Consider the following 21082-nt stretch of genomic DNA (forward strand, 5'->3'; position numbering starts at 1 on the left):
AAAAGTGTTAGTACCTTTCAGATTATACGTTGAAATTATTGAAAAATTCAATAGAAAATTTTTGAATTTAAAAATTTTTAAACTTCAGTTTTAAAAGTTAAAAATTCAAGAGTTCCACTTTGAATGCTTTAGTTTTTTTTATTACTTGTACTTTTACTGTTTAGCTTTATATTTCGATTTTTAAAATTTTATTGACCGGGAAAAATATTTGCGAACCGGGAAATGACCGGGAATTTTGTTCTTTGATTAAAAGGGTCACCCTGGACTGTTCGGTTAACAGTTAGTTTCTTTTCCTTGAATGTTCAACTATTTAGTTTTGGATTCAACCGATTCATTAAAAGTTAATGTTTGTTTATTGAAAATTCAATTATTTAATTGAAAATTAATTTTTCTTGGTTGTAAATATAATATTTTATAGAAAATTCATCTTTTCTGGTTTAAAAGTCAAATGTATATTTTTTAATTCTGTCTTTGTAAATGGATATTTCCTCTTTCAATTGAAATTTAATTTTCGGTTGTTGGAAATGCAATGTATTTCGACCCTTGATGTTAGCAATTTGAAGCATTTAATTTTGAATTTAATATGGTATCTATTATTTTATTCACAAGGAATTTATTACCCTATTTTCATGTAAAATCGCCATATTTCTCATGTTTGAAGAGGATTTTGAGCCATAAAATTTGTAAATTAAATAGTTACTGCTAAAATAATGTTATCCATAAATTTCGTATATTAATTCTAAAATAATACTGGGATATAGATCTAAATTTATTCCCTGTTTTAAATTAAAATACGTTTCAAAACAAAATTCTTGTAGCTTGTTCCACAAATTAAACATTTTGTTCTGTAGACAAAAAAATATTTAGAATTGAATTATTTCCCCAGTTTATAATAAAACTTTGTGGAGATCACCTTTTTTCGCTAAAGTTTACAAAAACCAGGGCGATAGTCGTGAATGTAATCGATTATTTAACTTATGACCTGGTTAAAATAGGTCATATACGACAATGTGTCCGTGAGAGTTGTTTTACGTCCGGTCTTGAAATAATTAAAACTACCTGTTCATACACAAATAAAAAAAGTATTTCTTATTATTTTATATATATAAATATATATATATATTTAGTTATTTATATTTTATAGATCACAAAATATGTTGGTTGAGCGATTTCAGGTTAAGATTTTCTTACACCTGCTTATCTATGTTCGTGATTTTGTATTGAAAGACAGTGATTATTTTAATCTGTTTCAATTTAAGTCACAATGAAACTTTTAAGATTGAAATTCACAAGATAAAATGTTACCATTTTAATTGAGAAAATTAAAGATGTAATCTCATTTTTGTTTTATGCTTAAATTTTAAATTAATAGCGTTTGTAATTGAACAATTTCCAATTTATTGAATTATATGAATTTGTGGTCTTTACACTCTTTCTCTTATTCCCCTTCTTTAAAAGAATTATTTGGTTGAAAATAAATTACGTTTTGTTCAAAATTCAACTGTTGTTTGGTTGATTCTTGACTGAAAAAGAATTTTTGTTGTGAAATATTATTTTTTTCAATCCGTCATTGCTAGACCGGGTCCTAGGGACCCGGCAGTTTTTTTCCAAGTTGTTCGCATTTTTTGCAAAATATTTATTATACGCAGTTAATGTTCATATCTATTTTTACAATGTTTACTTCTGCTAAATGGAATGGAAAATGTCGAGGCTCTCTCTAGCACATGAGGGTTATTTTAAATATTCGGTTGAACAAATTTTCTTTTTCTTGGTGGAAGATCTTCTCTTTGTTGAAAATTCAACTTTTTGGGTAAATAATTTAACTGTCTTTTGACAATTTCGTATTTTACTTGAAAATTTAGGTATTTGATTGCAGTTTTATTTTGATTTTTTAAAAATATTTGACAATTTCGTTGAAAATTCATCTTGTAGGTTGAAAATTCAACTAATTCGCTAAAAATTCAATTGCTTTTTTAAAAATAGAATTTTTGGGCTGCGAAGTCTAAATTATTAAAAAAAAATTCATTTTCACATTGTGCAACCCGAAAATTAAAGCCTTAATTGTTAAGTAATTTTAAGTTAAAAATGTTCAAAATTTATTTCATTTGAAAATAATCCAATTTGACAAGTTTGCAAATAATATGTGCAAATAATGTTCGAAATCCAAATTATTTCACACTAGTTTTCAGTGCCTGATGCTGCTTTTTTCATTATCTTCACAAATGTCATGCGACTTTTTGTATTTATGAATTTGAAAAAAGTGTTTAAGTTTTACCTATTTACGTATTGATTTTGTCATTTGAAATTAAAAATGCTTCACAAATTCATTTTATTTTATGAGTAGAAATTAAAACCGAGAACATTTTCGTCCCTGCCAATTTAAGTTTGTTAGTCGAATTGGTAATATTCCAAGCATATAGAAATAATCATTGTCTCTATTTTTTCAAAAATGGATTTATCTTGGTTTGTCGGCTCACTACTCAAATATGGTTTGAAACTATTCCTGTTTTTTTTGCAATAAGGCAGATGATGAGTAAAGTAAATAGTTGAAACTCCGTCTCTCAAGACTTGGCGTTAACAAAACCTTGGCCGCATTCGAGTGATTTGTAATACATCTGCCAATAAACCGGCAAGGCAATTAAATTTTTTTGCGAAAACTTATGTATGAACTAATAGGAAAAATTTAGAACTTAACTTTTATTTTCTTGAGCTTTTGTTCTGATATGTGTATATTAAATGAAGCTTTACAAGATTGTACAATTTGAAGTTTAACCAGTTTCAATAGGAAATTAAAGCCATTTGAGCATTTAAAATTGAGCAGAATTAGAATGTGAACATCTAAAATCTCATTTGACCATATTTCTAAAAAAATTATGTAGATTCTGAACCGTTATTTTCAGAACTTTTTTATAACGCAAAAATAATACAACTTTTTAATTTCAGTCTAAGCAATATTTCCTTTTCTGTGAGCTTATTCATTATTGCACAATCTCCGCCTTTGCACTTTAGCAATACGCCCTCTTATTCTGATATAATGCAACAATTTGCAATTGCAACGAGGAAACATGTTAATTTAACTTTATCATATTTTTCTGGCTAATAAAATTTACCTGTTTCCTCCTGATATTTGAAATATTAATTTTTGGTGTGTTGGCTAGAATTTCATTTGTATTTCTGTAATTAAAACATTCCAGAACAATTTCTATGAGTGCATCGAAATGGATTAGGAATCGATCCCCGGTACAGTTTTTATTATTTTTTGCCATTAATGTTTTAAAATGCAATCAGCGTCAAAGCTAACGCGTTTCCGAAAGCATTTTTTTCTGGTATCCAATTTGTGGATAAAATATTGTTGCCTTCATGCTGTCTGGATTCGTAATAGTGGATATTATTCTCAATATTTGCGCTTTGAATTGCAGGTATTTTGTTTCTTCATTCAACCCTTATGTCGAAATTTATTTGATACAGATGTGAAAAATTTGTTTAAAGATTTCTTGTTATTTTGTAAGATTTTCCTGGATTTCAATAATTTTAAAGGACTGTAAAGCTCTCAATGTATTTAAAATACATTTTCCAGGATTTCAAGTAATATCGTAAAATTTCATGGGATTTTATAATAATTTAATTGTTTTTAAAGAATTTATTTACGGATAAGTGTGGCATTTTGTAGGGTTTCAAAGTTTTGAAGAAATGTGAAATTAGTTTTTAGAATTCACCCTGAATTCTTATTAATTCATACTGAACTCCTTTAAATTATTTGAACTTCTCTTTAATTTATTTAATTCACTTGAATTTTTCTAAATCTATTCAATTATACTTAATTCAATGGATTTTTTTAATTAAAAAAAAATTATTTAATTGAATCTGATGATTAATTGATCAAATAAGCAAAGGGATCAGAATATTTTAGGCTGTTTTAAAAGATTGCAAGTAATTTGTAATGGATTTCAGTAATTTAATGGAATTTCCAAATAGGCCATCAAAAAGTTCAAGGGATTTCAAGAGGTATTAAAGGATTGGAAATATTTTAAGAAATTTTAAAAGTTTCCCAGGTATTTTTTATTTATTTGAATAGTTTGAAAGGATTTCAAAGACTTTGAATTTTTAAAGCGTATTTTGAAATATTTCAAGGCATTTTCAAGAAATAAAGAATTTTCAATGATTTCCGAAGTTTTAATAATTTGCATGCGGTTGTAAAGAATTTCTTAGAAGTTCGGAAGATATGGAACATTTTTACTACAGAACAGTTTTTGAATTCTTCTAAATTCACTTAATTCTACCCAATTCAATGAATTTCAAAAAAGTTTTTGTTTCATTTTTTTTAAACCTTAGTTTAATGGATTTTTTCATATTTTTAATTTAATTATTTATATTATTATATTAATATTATATTATCATATTAATATTTAATTTAATTAATCAGTTACTTGTTTTTTTTTTAATTCAGTTAGATTTTGTATGAATTTTATCGAATTCTTCTCATTTCTCTTTAATGGCCCTAAATTCACTCAAATTTTATTGTAATGAATGGCATTTTATCGATTTTTAAAATTTCTGTCAATTCATTATAATTCTTTTGGATTCACTAAATTCTATTTATTTTAATTTTTTTCAGGAGTTTTTATTTAATTGATCATAAAGCCTTTTCACCTCGTTTCAAAATTACTGAATTCAATCAAATGTTTTCATATCAAATACTTGGTTGAAAGTTAATTGGACTTTTTAAAATTGCACGAATTGATAATTTAGTAAACATTGTTTGTCTTTCTTGACTGCAAAATCCTCCTTAATTCAATTTAATTGTTCTTTATTTAAAATTAAAATCTTTTTTTGAAGAAGTGTTCACTATTACTCTTTTCATTGAGAATTCATCTTTATTGATTAAAAATTTAAATACCTGGTTGAAATTTAAACTACTTTGTTAGAAATTCATTTTTTGGTGGATTCATATCTTTTGTTTTGAAATGAACTGTTTCTTTGGAAAGTAATCTTGTTTGATTTTGATCATTGAACTATTTTGTTGAAAACTGATTTTCTTTTATTTAATTTTTTAAACTAAAAATTTAACTATTCTAGTTGTGGCTGAAAATTCAACCATTTGGTTGAAAATTAGTCTTTTTTGGTAGTGAACCAATTTTCTTGATTAAAAATTCCTCTTATTGGGTTGAAAATTCGACTTTAATAGAAAATTTAATTGGTTGGTTGAAAGTGGAACAACTTAGTTGAAAATTAAATTTTTGGTTGATGATTCGTTGGAAATTCGACCATTTGCTTGAAAATGAACTTCTTCTTAAATTTAACAGTTTTTTATTTACAATTGAAAGTAAATTTGGTAGAAAACTAATCTTCTTCTTTAGAAGTTCATCTTTTTGGGTAGAAAATTCAATTTTTGTTTTGAAGTATATTTTTTGTTAAATTCAACTGTTTTTTTTTATTTAAAATAAAAATATTTTTTGTTTTAAACATTAACTACATATTATACGTTTTGTTGAAAATCCATATTTCTGGTTGAAAACCCATCTACTACTTGGTTGAAAGTTGAACTTATTTAAAAATTCATTTTGTTTAAGATTCATCTACTTGGTAGAAAATTGAACAATGTTGAAAATTTGTTTTTTGTTTGTTTTAAAAATTGATCTTTCTCGGTTGGCAATTTGTCTTTTGGTGGAAAATTAATCCTTTTAGTTAAAGATTCATCTTTTTTGGGTTAGAAAATCAAGTATTTGGTTGAAAATACAATTATTATGTTAAAAATTCGTCTGTATTTGTTCGCAAATTCAACGATGTTGTTAAAAATGCAATACATTTGGACTTAAAATCTTAGACATAGGTTTCCTATGTTAATTAATTAAAATAATTTATTGTCCCATTTTCTTGAAAAATCGACGTATTTCCCTGTTTGAGAGCATTTCGGGATGTGATGCCTAGAATTTAATTTTTCAAGAGTAGATTGAGTTAAAAAACAAAGTTTATTCACAAGTTTTGTTTAGGATTTGCTTTAATTATTAAAATCTTTCCGAATTTATTTTGCTTCATAAAAAATGGATTTTTAATTCTTTTTTTTTTGTCTGTGTTACAGCTACAAAAGTCACCGGGACAGTAAAATGGTTCAACGTAAAGAGTGGCTACGGGTTCATCAACAGGTAAGTCATAATTATTTCGATACCTGCAGAATAAAACAAATGTTTGCATTAACTCCCCCCCCCCCCCCCCCCCCCCCCCCCCGAGATTTATTCGCTAATTCTAAAAAAGTTTTGATGTCAATACAGATCAGAATGAAATTTTTGTTCATTATCAATCTGTTCTGAAGATCTCACGAGAGTTTCAAGTACTTTGAATTGTAAGATCGAAATACGAATTTCCTGAACGATTATATCCTCTTCGCGTTTCGAGAGTAATTACTTCTGACGCCTTCTTGTTCCACGTGAATTGAGCTTCTTTGTCAATTATTGAAGCTGGAGCCTGATTGTTTCTTTGTTTGAAGTATTCTCTGAATTTATGCTCTGAAGTAGATTCTATATTCAAGTAGATACTCCAGAATTTAATAGAACCTTTTTCAGAATCCATTGAGAGTTGTTGATTTCCCAGATTCTGGCGAGAAAAAAATGCGCAAAAGAAGAAATGTAATAGGATTTGAAATGATTTAAAAAAATTTTGGATAGTTAAAAAGATTCCAAGATTTTTAATAGATTTCAATAATTTGAAGGGATTTTTAAGACTTTAGTTGATTTTTCAAAGAATATTTTGAAAAGTTCGAAATCTTTGGTTTTCAATGAGTTGAAGTAATTCAAAAAGATTTGAAAGAATTTAGGCTATTTTTTAACATTTTGTCAAATTTTCAAAAACTTTACAAATTTCAAAATATTTTAAAGGATTTGAAATATTTTAGGGTATTTAATTCTAAAGAATTTTCAAGAGATTTGAAAAGTTTGAAGGGATTTCAAAAGAGTCCAATGTATTTGAAATATTTCGGGGCATTTTAAAAGCTTTAAATAGATTTCAGTCATTTGAAGGGACTTCAAAGAATTTTTAAGATGTTGGGATATTTTTAAAAATTCTAAAGAATTTCCAAGAGCTTCAAATAGTTTCAAGGGATTTTAAAAGATCCCCCAAAAGGATTTGAAATATTTTAGGGTTTTTAAAAATATTCCAATAGATTTTAACAATTTGATGCGGTTTAAAAGGATTTAGAGCTTTCAAAATTTTCTCGTAGGATTCCAAAAGATACAATAAAATAAATAAAAAAATAATTGGACTTTATTCCAAAAAATTTTAAATGTTTTAAGGTATATTTTAAAACATTACAATAATTTTTAATACATTTCAATCGTTTGAAGCAAATTCGAATATTTTGATTTTATTATTTTTAAGGGTATTTTACAAAATTCCAAGAAATGTTCAAGATCTCAAAGTAGCTTCAAAGGTTTTGAAATATTTTGGGGTATTTCAACAAATTCCAAGGAATTTTTATAATTTGAAGGTATCGCAAAGGATTTGACAGATTTTAGGGCATTTTTAAAACTTTCGAAAATTTTAAAGATCTTCAAAAAGTTTCAAGGGATTTCCAAGTATTTGAATGATTTTACGGGACTTATCCAAATTTTCATGGTGTTTTGAAAAATGTTCTAGAAGTTAGCAAGATATAAAACGATTTTGCAGGACCTTTAAGGTTTTTATGGATATTTTTTATTTTTTTAAAGAATTTGAAAGATTTTCGGGCATTTTTAAAAGTTGCATGGAATTTCGAATAGCTTAAAAAGTTTCAAGGGATGTCAAAAGTTTAGAAATATTTGCAGTTATTTTTAATATCTCCCAGGCATTTTTATGAGCTTTAAAATTTGTTATGGTTTTTCAAAATATTTTAAGAATTTTTAATTTAAAAGATCCCAACCTATTTTCAAGACTTTTTAAAAGGTTTCAGTAAATTTTATTTTTTATTAAAAAATATTTCAAGCCATTTTGAATTTATGTCAATAATTTGAAGATATTTTATCAATTTCCGATTATTTCAATTATTTTAAGCGATTTTAAAGCTTTCAAGGTATTTTAATAAACTTCCCAGGATTCTAGGAAATATAGAACTCGCGGGATATTATAGAATTTTAATGGATTCCGTAAAATTAATATTATATTATATTTATATGAATTTCTTTGGATTCCTTTTTTTAATTTATTAGAATTTTACTGAAATCATTGAAATTTTTTCCAATTAATTTTAATTTAGCTTGAATTCTTTTGAGGTGAATTTATACTGAATTTGTTTAAATTTACCTGGAATTCTTATAAAATTCATCGTATTCCTTTAATTCTTTTACATTGAAAAGAACAATATTCTCATTGATAATGCACATTAGTCCCTTTTTAAGGTAGAAATTAGTCCCTTTTTTGGTTTAAGTAGGGCACTTTTTTCAATTAAATTGGGATGTGGCTGCCCTGAAAATAATAAATTAAATATATATAAATTATAATTTAAAGTTGTTTTATTCCATTTATAAAAGATTCTAGTTAGGTCATTAAACATTTTTTAACTAAAATCAATCTGCAAATTTCATGAGGCGATTTTCGTCTCAGCCGCCTTTCGCTATTTCTAGGTCTACCCATTGGTCTGGCTTTTTGCCAAAATTTCTTGCCACTTGGAACGAGATATTCCCAAGGTAATACGAGTATAGTTGCACTTCCCTATGAGCTGGAAACCCTGCTTTCCCATTTTCCATTCGTCTTTACTGTTTATAGCCATTGCACTCAGGACTTGTAATTTTCTCTATACAGCTTATGCTGGTGTTTTACTGGAAAGGATCGTTTGTTGGAAACAACTGATGACCGATCTCACTTTTAGCGAGAAAGTATTTTATTGGCGTTGTTTTTCTACATTTGGTTTAGACTACTTCCCACTTGTTTTATGGACTCTTCCCCGTCCAGATTTTAAAAGGATTGGCTAAAGTTTTGCTTTAATGGGATGTCGAGTCAGCTATAATTTGTTCAGATGATCCAGTATCTCTGAGAGAATCCTTAATGCATTTGTAAAAATTGATAAAACTCTGCTCTGCGGCTTTGAGAATCCTTTACGACCATGAATAGCATTATTGATTTTTCAATGGAAAAATGGAAGCCTTTAGATAACTGCATTTTTCCAGTGAAAGCTTTTGCTGCGGTTTTCGCTTCTCATTTGAAATACAGATCTCAGGTGGGCTTGGGATTTATGCAATTCCCTATTCAGTTCTTGGAGTCAATACACTGTTTGCGCAGAAAAAAAAATTCTGCTCAACTTACAGAATATTCAGTTTTAAAATGGGGACGGCATGCCTTGTTTTGCAGTAAATATTACCAAAGTTTCTGTGGAATTTACAGAATCAGTGATACTACAGTTTTCTGTCCAGTTGGCACTTTCAAACTGTAAACTCTGAAAAAGAGGTTGTAACTTTTACATGAAGTATCCGTAAATTTTGTCAAATTACTGTTTCATTTTTTTTAACGATGACAATATTTTTTAAAAATTGTCTTTTACTGCTGATTATATTTTTTTGAACAATTTATATATATATTATATTTAGTGCTAATTATATTTAAGTTTTAAATTAAAAAAATAGGTTAATTGAACCAAAAAGGTCGAATTTCCAACAAAATAGTTGTATCCTCAAACAGAAATATGAATTTTCAACCCAGACAATTAGTTTTCTAACAAAAATATCAATTTTTAACAAAATACATACATTTTGAAACAAATAGTTTAGTTTTCTGTCAAGAAAGTAATTTTTTACCTAAAAAAGACAAATTTTCCAAAGACAGAATTTCCAACAAATAGTTGAATTTTCAACTGAATAGTATAAAATTTCTACCAAGAATGGGATAGTTTAATAAATTTTCATTTAGGAGAATTAATTTTAAATAAAATACGAATTTTCTACACCAGTAGGCTTCTTAGCCGAGAATATAAAGTTTAATCAAAAAAGCTAATTTTCAACCAATCGTGTAGAATTTTCAAGAAAATAGTTTATTTTTTAATTTTAAAGAATTATTTGTTTACAAGGGGAAAAAAAAGAATTTTAAACTAAAATAATATTTAACCAAAATAGTGAACTTTTGAGAACGTAGTACAACTTTCAACCAAGAAGTTCAATTTTCATCCTGAAAAGAGAAATTTTCAACAAAAAATGTAACAGTTAATACATTAATTAAAATAATATTTTTATTTAAATTAAACAACAATTGGATTTAATTAAAGGAGAATTTTTAACCAGAAAGTATGGCTTTTTAATGGAATTGTTGGATTTTGAACAAAAAATATAATTTTTAACCAAAAAAAGATGAATTCTTAACTAAAAATTAAAAGTAGACTTTTCATCAGAAAAGATAGAGTTTTCAATAAAAAGCGGCTCGATTTTTGTATTGGGTAATATTAATTCAGTTCGCATTTAAGTGGAATAACAATTCATATTACAGTCTTTTTGTAGGGCGTAAAAGTCTGCAAATTTGTCGATGCAGGTTTTCCAAACAGTCATTTCTGCATCTAAAAAAAATTAACGAACTTAATAAAATTTGTTTGAATATCTCAGGACTTTTTACTGAAAGAATACACAAGAACAATTTGACGCGTCTAAGTAATCAAAACTGGAAGCTGAAAGAACTAAAGTATTAACTCAAAGGTGCTAATTTTCAAATTAAACTACTTACCTATTTTTAATTTCTCTAGGTTCTCAAAATCTTTTTATTTTATTTTTATCAGTAGAAAGTCTAAAGTGCTTACCATTTTTTTAAAGCTAGTTAAAAAAATGATTTTAATCCTTAAAGGACACACTTCCGTAAAATTACATCAAGAGCCTACTGGGTGTTAGTAACCCAAGGGTATTCAAACGTGTGCTTTGCCGACGATATTGGATAGTTTTTTATAAGAAAATAAAGGAATGATGTTTAATCTATCTAGTTTAAGGAGAAAAAGTTTTCATAAAAGGTTTTGAAATTTAAGTAGTTACAAAAAATCCTATTTGGAAGAAAATTAAAAGATGACATCTTTCACTCTAAAGTTCATAACTTTTTAAGTTTTTGATATTTTTACTTAAAACTTTACCTAAATACTTCCGAGATATGGCGCTTCAAAAATAAAATGAGTCTTAAAGTGTTCGTTCCACAAAAGGTATTTATTCTGAAAAATAAAAGCTTCAATTCAATGAAAAATGAAACACCGTACTCTGCGTGATTAAACTACAGTATTGATCTTAAACTACGTATAAAAATTATAAATATAAAAAATTATGTGAAAATGACATACAAAAATAGGTTTTCATGTCATTTTTACATTTTCATCATTTATGATTGAGAAAGTATCGGAAATTTGACATCACACTTTTTCAACGGATCTCCACGTTTCGAGACCCCCTGAATCCGAAAATCAGGTTTTCACGATGGCGTCTGTCTGTCCGTCCGACCGTAAACACGATAACTCTCGAAAAAATGAACGAATCAAATCCATCTTTGGCACACTTTTTTTTAGGTCCTAAAAGAAAGGACGAGTTCGATAACCAGCCATTTTTGATAAAAATTCAAAAAGTGAGCGCATTTTGAAAATTCTTGAGACCACTTTTTTCTGAATTTGAAAATTCTCTGTACGGATATTTATAGTATTGAAAAGAACAAATAATTTATCCTTATGACTTTTTTTGATAATAAGAAAATTCTCAGAGTTATAGCGTTTTCAAAAATTTTTTAATCAACCGAAAATCAAAATTTGAAGCCGAAAAACACTATATGAAAAAAAGTCAAGAGAAGAAATACATTTCTTTTTGAAATCCCTACAAGGTATTATCATAACCAATTTTTGGATTTTCTTCAAAAATCGAAAATTCAAATTTTGATTGTACCAAAATAATCGAAAATAAAAAATTCCATTTTGTGGACAAACTATGTAGGATACAAAAAAAGATGAATTAACAAAAATGGTTATTCCAAAAAAGATCTACAATTTCGTTAAGAATCACTTCTTGATAGGACGCGTACTTTTTGTTTTATTCGTGAAAAATAACGTTGAAAAACGTAAAATAAAAAAAATGAGTGGAAAAACGACGAAAGTTACGAGAAAAGATCCAACAAAACCTGTTTACAAATGTCTGTCGGAAATCGAGCGCGAGTGTCGCGATGAGAATGTGTACCTCAAAGCCTACAGAGCTTTGAGAAACTTAATCTTTGACTATACTTAATTAAGTAGACAATTCAGAATATGAAGACGCATATAAATACTGCCACCCAAAAGAGATCTTTTTGATAAAGTTTTTTTCAAGCATTCCAAATGCAAAGAATGAATATCCGAGCGCGAAGCCCGAGGTGCAATTATGTTCGAACGCGAAGCGCGAGATTCAACCGTCGCGCGCCCCAGGTGCGCTCAAACTTGATTTTTAATCTGGCGCCATATGTTCCATTTTCTTGAATTTGGTACGTTTTGTTAAAGCGCAAATAAGTCGCTGGGTGATTTACACCCAGTATGCCCTTTAAGGGTTGAAATACAATAAAAAATTACTGTCACCAACCCGGATAATTATGATTGACGATGTCTAAGAATATTGTTTGTAAAATGTTCAGAAATTTTCATTACATCACTAAAAATGAATCGTATCGTTGTAGATCATAAACATTAATTTTTAATTATCCTTGGCGATAGTACCTTTAGTACCTTCAGCAACTTAACACGGTGACTCGATGTCGATAACAGAAATATGTTTTTTTAAATTGAAAAGTAAGTTGTTATTGTCCTTAGTTTTATTTAATAACAATGAAATATTGAGATGCAAAAGTTTAAAAAAATTAAATATTGAGGTGAGAAATTAAAAAAATAGTTAAATAATTAAATTCTAATGAATTCAGGATCTTTAAGAGGTTGGTTTTTGAATGCCTCCGGAAATGACAGAATTTAATTTTTAATTTAATGTACTGCTGTCGGTATGAATAGAAACAGGTATTATCTAGTTATAAGTCGTATGATGTCACAGGAAAGCATTGCAAGTAATGCTGACGATACTTGCATTCATAAGTTTGAAAAAGATGGCGGAAACGCACTTTCAATGGTAGAAAACTGTATATGGTCTTCCAAGTGCTGAAATCATGTTCACACGGAAGTGGAAGCCTTAGGGTTGAATTCTGGAGAACCCCACCCAAAAGGAGGAAGCCTTTTAATCGGCTAGAGCAAACTGTGTATTAAGAACGGGGTCTTCCAGAACCTTCCACAATGTATTTTCTATTAGTCAGCCTATTAGTCCAGTGGATTCACTTAACAGAAAGCCATGAAAATTCACCTTTCAGCCAATTAGACCAGAATTTTTAAGTAAACAATAAAGGTTCAAGGATAATTTAATGACTAAAATTCAATTTTATTGTTTTCTGTGGTCAAATTTAAAAGCAGTTGTTTAATTTATTTTCGATTTTTTATCGACTCTTTTCTCAACTGCAAGTGATTAATCGATAACATTAACCTTTGACAATTATTAATAATAATCTGCGAATTCATTTGTGTATTTTGTCCGCATCAAAGATCCTGTATTTCAGGTCACATTTCACGTTTTTTTTTTTATATCGCAACTTTTTCTGTCGTATCAATGAGACTATTTTTTTAGTTTACGTCAGATTGACATCGTGAAAAATTATTGTCTCTCCTCAATTCCACTCACACAATGTAACAAACATTAATTTTTAACGATTTAGCTAAAAGATTCTAATTTAAAAATTCTTCAATTTTAAATGCACTTTGGAATTTAATTTCTAACGGTTTATGTTTAAATGCATTAATTTTTTTGATGTTTCATGCAGGTATAAAAATTAACATTTTATTATTTATTGATAGAAACAAGCATTGGGTAGGTTTTTCGCTTATACTGTAAATATTTAAATATTTTGCTGAAATTTAATTTCTTTTCATCGAAAAGTCAACTTTTCTTATTAAAAATTAAATTAATTAAAAGTCCATTTTTTTCAAAAACACTTTGTTACTTAAAAACTCGATAAATTTATATCTTTTAATAGAAAATTAATCTTTTTTAGATGAAACTATATATTTTTTTAAATTTAACTTTGAAGATGCATAAGTTTAGTTGGGAATTCATCTCTGGTTGAAAATTGAACCATTTTGTCATAAAGTCGATTTTTTTTTGCAGAAAATAAGGTTTTTGTCTGAAAATGTAACTTTTACATTTTTTATTGAAACAATAACTGTTTGGTTGAAAAATTGACTGTTTTGTTTCAAAATTAATTTTTTTATTGAAAATTTGTCTTTTTGGTAGAAAATTAATCTTCTGGGTTTAAAATTAATGTTTTTGGTTCAAATTGATCTATTTTGTTATAAATTTATCTCTTAGTACAAATTAAATCTTTTTTAGTTAACAATGCATTTTTTTTGTTAAAAAATAAAAATCTTTCTTGATGATTTAAATGTTTTGTTGAATATTCGTCTTGTTTGGTTGAAAATTCGACTATTTGTTTTAAAATTGAACTATTTTGTTCAAACAAAATTTTTTTTGATTAATGCTTTTAACTAAAAATATGAATGTTCCATATTTTTTGAAGCTTTATATTTTATACTTTAACTTCAACAATTTGGTTAAGAATTAACGTATTTTGTCGAAAATTCGTGTTTTTTATTAGATTTTTTTTTACCAAATATTTGAATTTTCCAAGCAAAAAGACGAATTATCTACAAAATATTTGAATTTTTATTTAAAAAAATCAATATTTAACTAAAAACAAAAACCAATTTTCAACTAAAATTATAAATCTTCAGCAACAAAAAATAAAGAAATAAAATAACTATCAAGGAAATAGTTCAAGTTTCAACCAAGGTGTTAAATTTTTACCTAAAAGATAAATTTTATACCTGAAAGATATGTTTTAAGCAAAGCATGTAGTAGTTGATATTTTAACAAGAAAAAGGTTACCAACAAAAACGAATGTTCAACAAAATATTTGAATTCGAAACAAAAACAAATTAATTTTTTAACCCGACAGTTGTATTTTAAACAACAAAAATTGATTTTCTACCAAAAAATGCTATTTTTCAACAAAATACATCAATTTTGAACCAAATATTTATGTCTTCTACCAACTTGTTAAATTTTTGAGCTGAGAATACGGATTTTCTACGAAACATTTGAATTTTAAATCAAGAAGAGATTTGTTAGTCGAGAATATAAAAAAAAAAATTTCAATCTAAGTGTTAATTTTTCAAGCCAGAAATACTTTTCAATCAAAATAGATGAATTCTTAATAAAAAAATTTAATAGCAGACTTTTAATTCGAAAAGAATGAACTTTGAACCAAAAATAGTTAGATTTTTTTCTTGGTTTCTGTTAATTCATATTGAAGTGGTAAAAGAGTTGTTAGGGAAAAGACTTGGAAACCTGCGATTAATTAATACGAATTTTGAAAATTTGTGGGTTAAATAATAACATTTTTAATAAACACCTAGTTACATTTTTAATACTTTAAATATATTAGATCAGGTAACTTAATTTTGTGCCTAAAAAATCAATTTAATTGTCCATTGCATTATTTTTGATTTCGAACTGTTTAATTCAGACTGTACATAATTTTAATACTTGCAAAATTATATGGCATTTGTTTGAAACTTTTTTTCCCCCTTAATTTGTTCCTACTATTTACACTATGTTTGATCTCTGAATTGAGTCTGAGGCTTGAGAATCCAACTCTGTCGAAAATCGTCTCAAGTTACTGTTTCCAGAACTATACGCTTATATTCCCGTAGAAATAGCGAGGGGGTTTCCTCTGTAGCGTTTGGGGATCGGGCGAGAACCCTCACTGAACCGATGTTTTGTACGAGCATTTGAATGTGTGTGTGTGTGTGTGTGTGTGTCGGATTTTCTACGTGTTCTGCGAGGACGCGCACTAGTTCAACGACCTTTCACAGCTTCACAAACATCAGTACAGCTATATCTGTATAGTCTCGAATTTATATAGAAAATAGGGAAGTGAATGTTCATTTATGTAGACAGATGTAGGGGAGATCGGAGCAAACCCATTTTTTTTCATTCTCTCCTGGCAAATGTTGAAAATTGAATTATTTTCAGATTGGAACTCTTATTAGGCAATTTTCAATTCACTTGGTTTGAAATTTAGCTATTAATTTTCCAGGATGATCGTAGGTCAATTTATAGAAGATTAGAATTCTGATTTTTTAAATGTTGATGATCAGGGAAAATGAAGAATTGGACAGGGAATTCTAGTCCTGAAATTCTACTATTCTGTTGAAAATTTAATTGCTTTGTTGAAAATTCAACTATTATTTTGTTAAAAGTATTCTTCAGGGTGGCCGCTGGACCGAGAAACCGGAAAATGACAGTGAATTTATTTTTTGACCGGGAATTTTAAAAAATTTTTAGAATAAAAATGTTATCGAACTTTGATTTCGACCGGTTTTTAAATAATTGGTTAAATTGTGATTTTTATCAATTATTATACCATTTAGTTTACATTGCTTAATTCGAAAATCTTTCACTTTACAAATTTTCCATTTTAGGTTCTTAATTTTTAAGCATATATTTTAATTTAAAGAATTTAAAAATACAGTTTTAAAGGTAAAAAAAATAGAAGTTTTTAGAATCGATTTTTTTTAATAAAACACAGGGTAGGAAAAACGGGAATTTCGCGAATTTTCAGAAGAAAAATATGCCCAAGTTCGATTTTAACAGTTTTTGAAATAATTAAAGTGCAGTTTGGAAGATTAAAACAATAAAAAATTGAAAGCATTTGAAGTTGATAATTTTTTGATAAAAGCAGTTTAATTTTATCAACTGTAAATATTAATAAATACATTATTTTTTTAATGGATCTGTACTCTAAATACAGAAATACAGTTGAAAGTTTGACTATGTTGAAAATGTATCTTGGTTGAAAATTCAACTACCTATTTTGTTAAAAATTTATTTATTTATTGAAAGTAATTTTCTGGTCGGAAACTCAACTAACTTCTAAAAAATTCAATTATTTTGTTCAAGATGCTACTGTTTTTTGTTAAAGTTTAATTTTATATGTTTGAAAATTCATTAATTCGGTTAAAAATTCAGCTATGTGTTTGAAAATTTAATTATTTGGTTAAAAAATCATCTTTTTACTCGAAGCTTTAACTATTTTGTTAAAATTGCCTTTATTTTTTGTTGAAAAATTACTATATTGGTTGCACATTTTTTTAGTGGTTGAGAATGAATTTTTTTTATCTGTCAATTGAACTATTCCTGTTAAAAAGTTACAATTTTAGTTGAATATGTGTTTTGTTGGTTAAAGAAAAATATTTTGTTGAGAAATTATTTTTTGTTTCAAATTGACCTTTTTTTTATCTAAATGTTTGTCTTTTGATAAAGAACTAATCTGCTTGGCTTCAATTTTCGGCTTTTGGTTTAAAATGTAACTTTGGATGTTCTTTTTTTTTCTCAACTAACAAACCATTATATTTTGAAAAATCATTTTTTTGGTTGAAAATTTCAAATTTTGTTCTGAAACTGAACAGTTTTGTACAAAATTCGTCTTTGTGGTTTTAAAATTGGTGTTTTTTGGTTAAAAGGCGAACTATTTTGTTAACATTTCATTTTATTTGCTGTAGATTTGTCGTTTTTGTTGATAATTTCTTTCTAACGGAAAATTGGACTAATTTGTTGAAAATTTGTGTTTTTGTTGTTAAAAATGAATGTTATTGATTGAAAATTCGTGGTTTTGGTTGGTAATTTATCTTTTTAGGTCGAAAATTTAAATATTTTGTTAAAAAATCCTGTTTTTTGTCCTTGAAATATGAACTATTATATTATTTGTTTGAAAACTCGTCTTTTTGGATTATAAAATTTAATTTCAAATTCTTTTATTCCGTGTATGAAAGATTCTATGTTAAAAATGTCATAAGGTTAAAATTCTAGTATTTTAATGTTAATGGTTAGGGAAAATTAAAAGTTAATCAGGGAAAAGTCAGGGGATTTTTAAAATGAAACATTATGGCTATCCTATTTTTTTCAAATTTCGAAGCGAACGACAGAATCTTTATTTTAATTAATATTTACTCTACCTCGATCTACCCAAAACATATATATCAATATCTCTTTTCACATTTCCTAGTTCCCAATTAATGGTCATCCACATAATTCTGCTCGCTTTGTGAGCACTCATAATGCTCCTATTCTGTCATACACGGGTGGAGAGAACAAATTAACTCGACACGATTCGCTAAGCCACAGACATAATTAGTCCAATTAGTGGTGCAATTGAGTAAATACAATTCAAAGTCAACAGTAGTCAGGTTTACCAAAATAAATCAATTTAATTATTTTGATATGCTTCTAATAGTTAAGGATCTCTCCACTGACTATAAAGATTAATAAGATATCAAAGGATTTGAAAGATTTCATGGTATTTTACAAGATTTTTTGGAGTCTGTGGGATTTCAAAGATTCAGTGATTTTTAAAGGAATTAAAATAATATATTAGATTTCAATATTTTGTACATGATTTAAAAATATTTCTAGGGTTTTCACAAAATTCGAGGATTTACATTTTTTTAAAGGTTTTTATATAGTTTCAAAGAAAATTTTTAATAGATTAAAATATTTCTAAGACAATGAAAGTGATCTTTGTAAGTTTTCGGAAGATTCCAAATATTTCAAGGAATTTCACAATATTACAAGTTTGATTAAAAATATTGATCTTATTCTCGCTTTGGCGCAAGAATCGAGTATTTCAAAGTTTTAAACATGTTTAAAAGAATTTTAAAAATATGTATTTCAAGATATACAGGATTTCAAAATATTTGAGGATTTAAAAAATTTTCAAACTGTTTTCGAGAAAATAGTATAGTTTCAAAGAATTTAGTAGGATTAAAGTAAATTTCAAGAGGTTGCAAAATTTATCAGAAATTTAAAATGGTTTGCGTAAGATGGAAGAAGTTTTAAAAAGATTTCAAAGAATTTAAAAATATTTGCGAGGTTCTTAGGATTTTAAGATTAAATTGAAAATTTGCATAATATTATAAGGAATTTATATAGATTCCAAGGAATATTTAACAAAAATTTGAGAGTTTTTCTAGGATTTCAATACAATTCATTATTTTTAAGAGTTTGTAGTGGATTTCAAAGATTTCAAGATATTTTGAAGCTTTTAAGGCATTTAAAAAGATTTCAAGGAATTTTCGAAAATATCAATTTCAAAAGGCTATATCAGATTTTATGAAATTCCAAAGGATTTTAAAGATTTCATTATTTTTAAAGGAAATTTGAAAGACATTATCGGTTTTAAGATGTTTTACGGGATTTTATTCGATTTTCGTGCGATTGCTAGGAATTTCATCAAATTTAGAGAATTTTATTAATTTTAGGAGATTTTGAGGTGTTTGGGGTTGATTTAAAAAAAATTTGGGAAATGTCACGAGATTTCAACAATTTTAAAGAATTTGATGGGATTTTCGAAAAAAAGTGTCGTGTACATTTTTTAAGTGAACGTTCAAAATCGATTAATGTCAAATTTGATTTTAAAAAATGGAGAAATTTATATTTCTTCAATATTATCGATCTATTTTAATTTGATTAATATTTAAAATTTCATTACTTCAAATTAAGAGCGTTTTTGAAAATGCGGAATTTTCTTCAATTGTAAAGGAAAAAATATCAATTTGAAAACGTTCAAACCTAAATAATTATAAATTAAAACATTACAAATTATTTAGCTTTGAATTTAAATCGTTGAAATTGTAAAATTTCAAAAAGAATCCTGGCCGAAATATTTTGGAAGTTTAAGAAAGAGAACCCCCTAATTTATGCTTAGGATTTTAGGGATTTTAGGGTATTTTTTTTTAAATTCCAAGCAATTTAACGAGATTAAGAATTTTTTCATTGAATTTCAGAAAGATTCAAAGGATTTTGAAATAGTATCCTGGATATCAGGATCCAGGTTTTCTGGGGAACTTTATAGGATAAACTAAATTTCCAGGAAATTTCTAAGCATTTCTGCCGATATAAGAAACTTTAATGGGTTTTTACCTATTTTAAATCGATTATAATTTTAAAAATATTATTTCAAATTAAAAGCGTTTTTGAAAATGCAGAGTTTCCTCTTGATCACATTCTAAGTTAAAAAATATGAAATTAAAAACGTTCAAACTTGAATAATTATAAATTGAAACACGAAAAAAGATTAAGTTTCGAATTTATGTAGTTTAATTAGTAGAATTTCAGAAAGAGTCCTGGTTGAAGTATTAGAAGTTGAAAACATACAAAATTTATATACAGGTTTTTTGGGATTACAGCAGATTAAAAAGATTTCAATTAATTTAAAAGGATTGGCTTGTTTATCATCAATATTTAATGTATGTAGTATGTAGGGTATTTTAAAAGTTTCGAAAGGATTTCGCTTTATTTTATGGTATAGTTAAAACTTCGATTTAATATTTTTAAAATTTCATGACACTATTTACTACTATTGTTTAAAATTTGTTAGTTTTGCAGTCTATTAATGGCATCATTTTTGTCTTTTTCAGAAATGACACCAAGGAGGATGTGTTTGTCCATCAGGTGAGTTTTCCAAAAACGAAACTAAACTTTTTACAGCTCTTTAGGAAGAGCTATCGAACTTATTTAAGTGCTTGCGAAATTCAAACTCAATTAAGCGAAGTAAAATATTTTTAATGAAAAATACAAAAAAGGAGTGAAAAAAACATGAAACGTGGATTGTAGCTTAATGAATAGTTGAGCTGCACAGTTGGAAAGTATGATCGTTTCATGTTTAATAATACTTTAAAACTTTACCCTGTTTTTAAGATTTAAAAATTAAGATTTAAGATTTACAAATACATTTTTTTATAGATTTCAACCATTAATGGGATTTTCAAGATTTTAGGATATTCTTAAAAATTTTAAGGCATTTTCAGGAGCTTTTAATTTGAAATATAATAGGAAGTTTGAAAATATTCCAATGAATTATTAATTTCATTCATTTCTATTGATTTTAAAAGATAATTAAGCACCGTAAGTAAAATATATTCAAAAATACTTATTCGTAGGGTAATGAAAATAACAGAAACAAAGATTTGAGAAGTCCAAAGTGGGTTTATGCCAGG

The 21082-nt window shown here is 26.9% G+C and overlaps 1 protein-coding gene across 3 annotated transcripts in view; it reads left to right on the forward strand.

The window, feature by feature from the left end:
- Positions 1-21082, forward strand: part of LOC117175978 (Y-box factor homolog) — a 56865-nt gene that overhangs the window by 6227 nt on the left and 29556 nt on the right. For all 3 annotated transcript variants that reach the window (XM_033365872.1, XM_033365873.1, XM_033365874.1), the window contains exons 2-3: positions 6080-6143; positions 20504-20537. In XM_033365872.1, coding sequence (XP_033221763.1) covers positions 6080-6143; positions 20504-20537 — 98 coding nt within the window. The remainder of the gene's footprint in view (positions 1-6079; positions 6144-20503; positions 20538-21082) is intronic.

The sequence above is a fragment of the Belonocnema kinseyi genome, chromosome 7 (genome assembly GCF_010883055.1).
Source record: "Belonocnema kinseyi isolate 2016_QV_RU_SX_M_011 chromosome 7, B_treatae_v1, whole genome shotgun sequence".
NCBI classification, from domain to species: Eukaryota; Metazoa; Arthropoda; class Insecta; order Hymenoptera; family Cynipidae; genus Belonocnema; species Belonocnema kinseyi.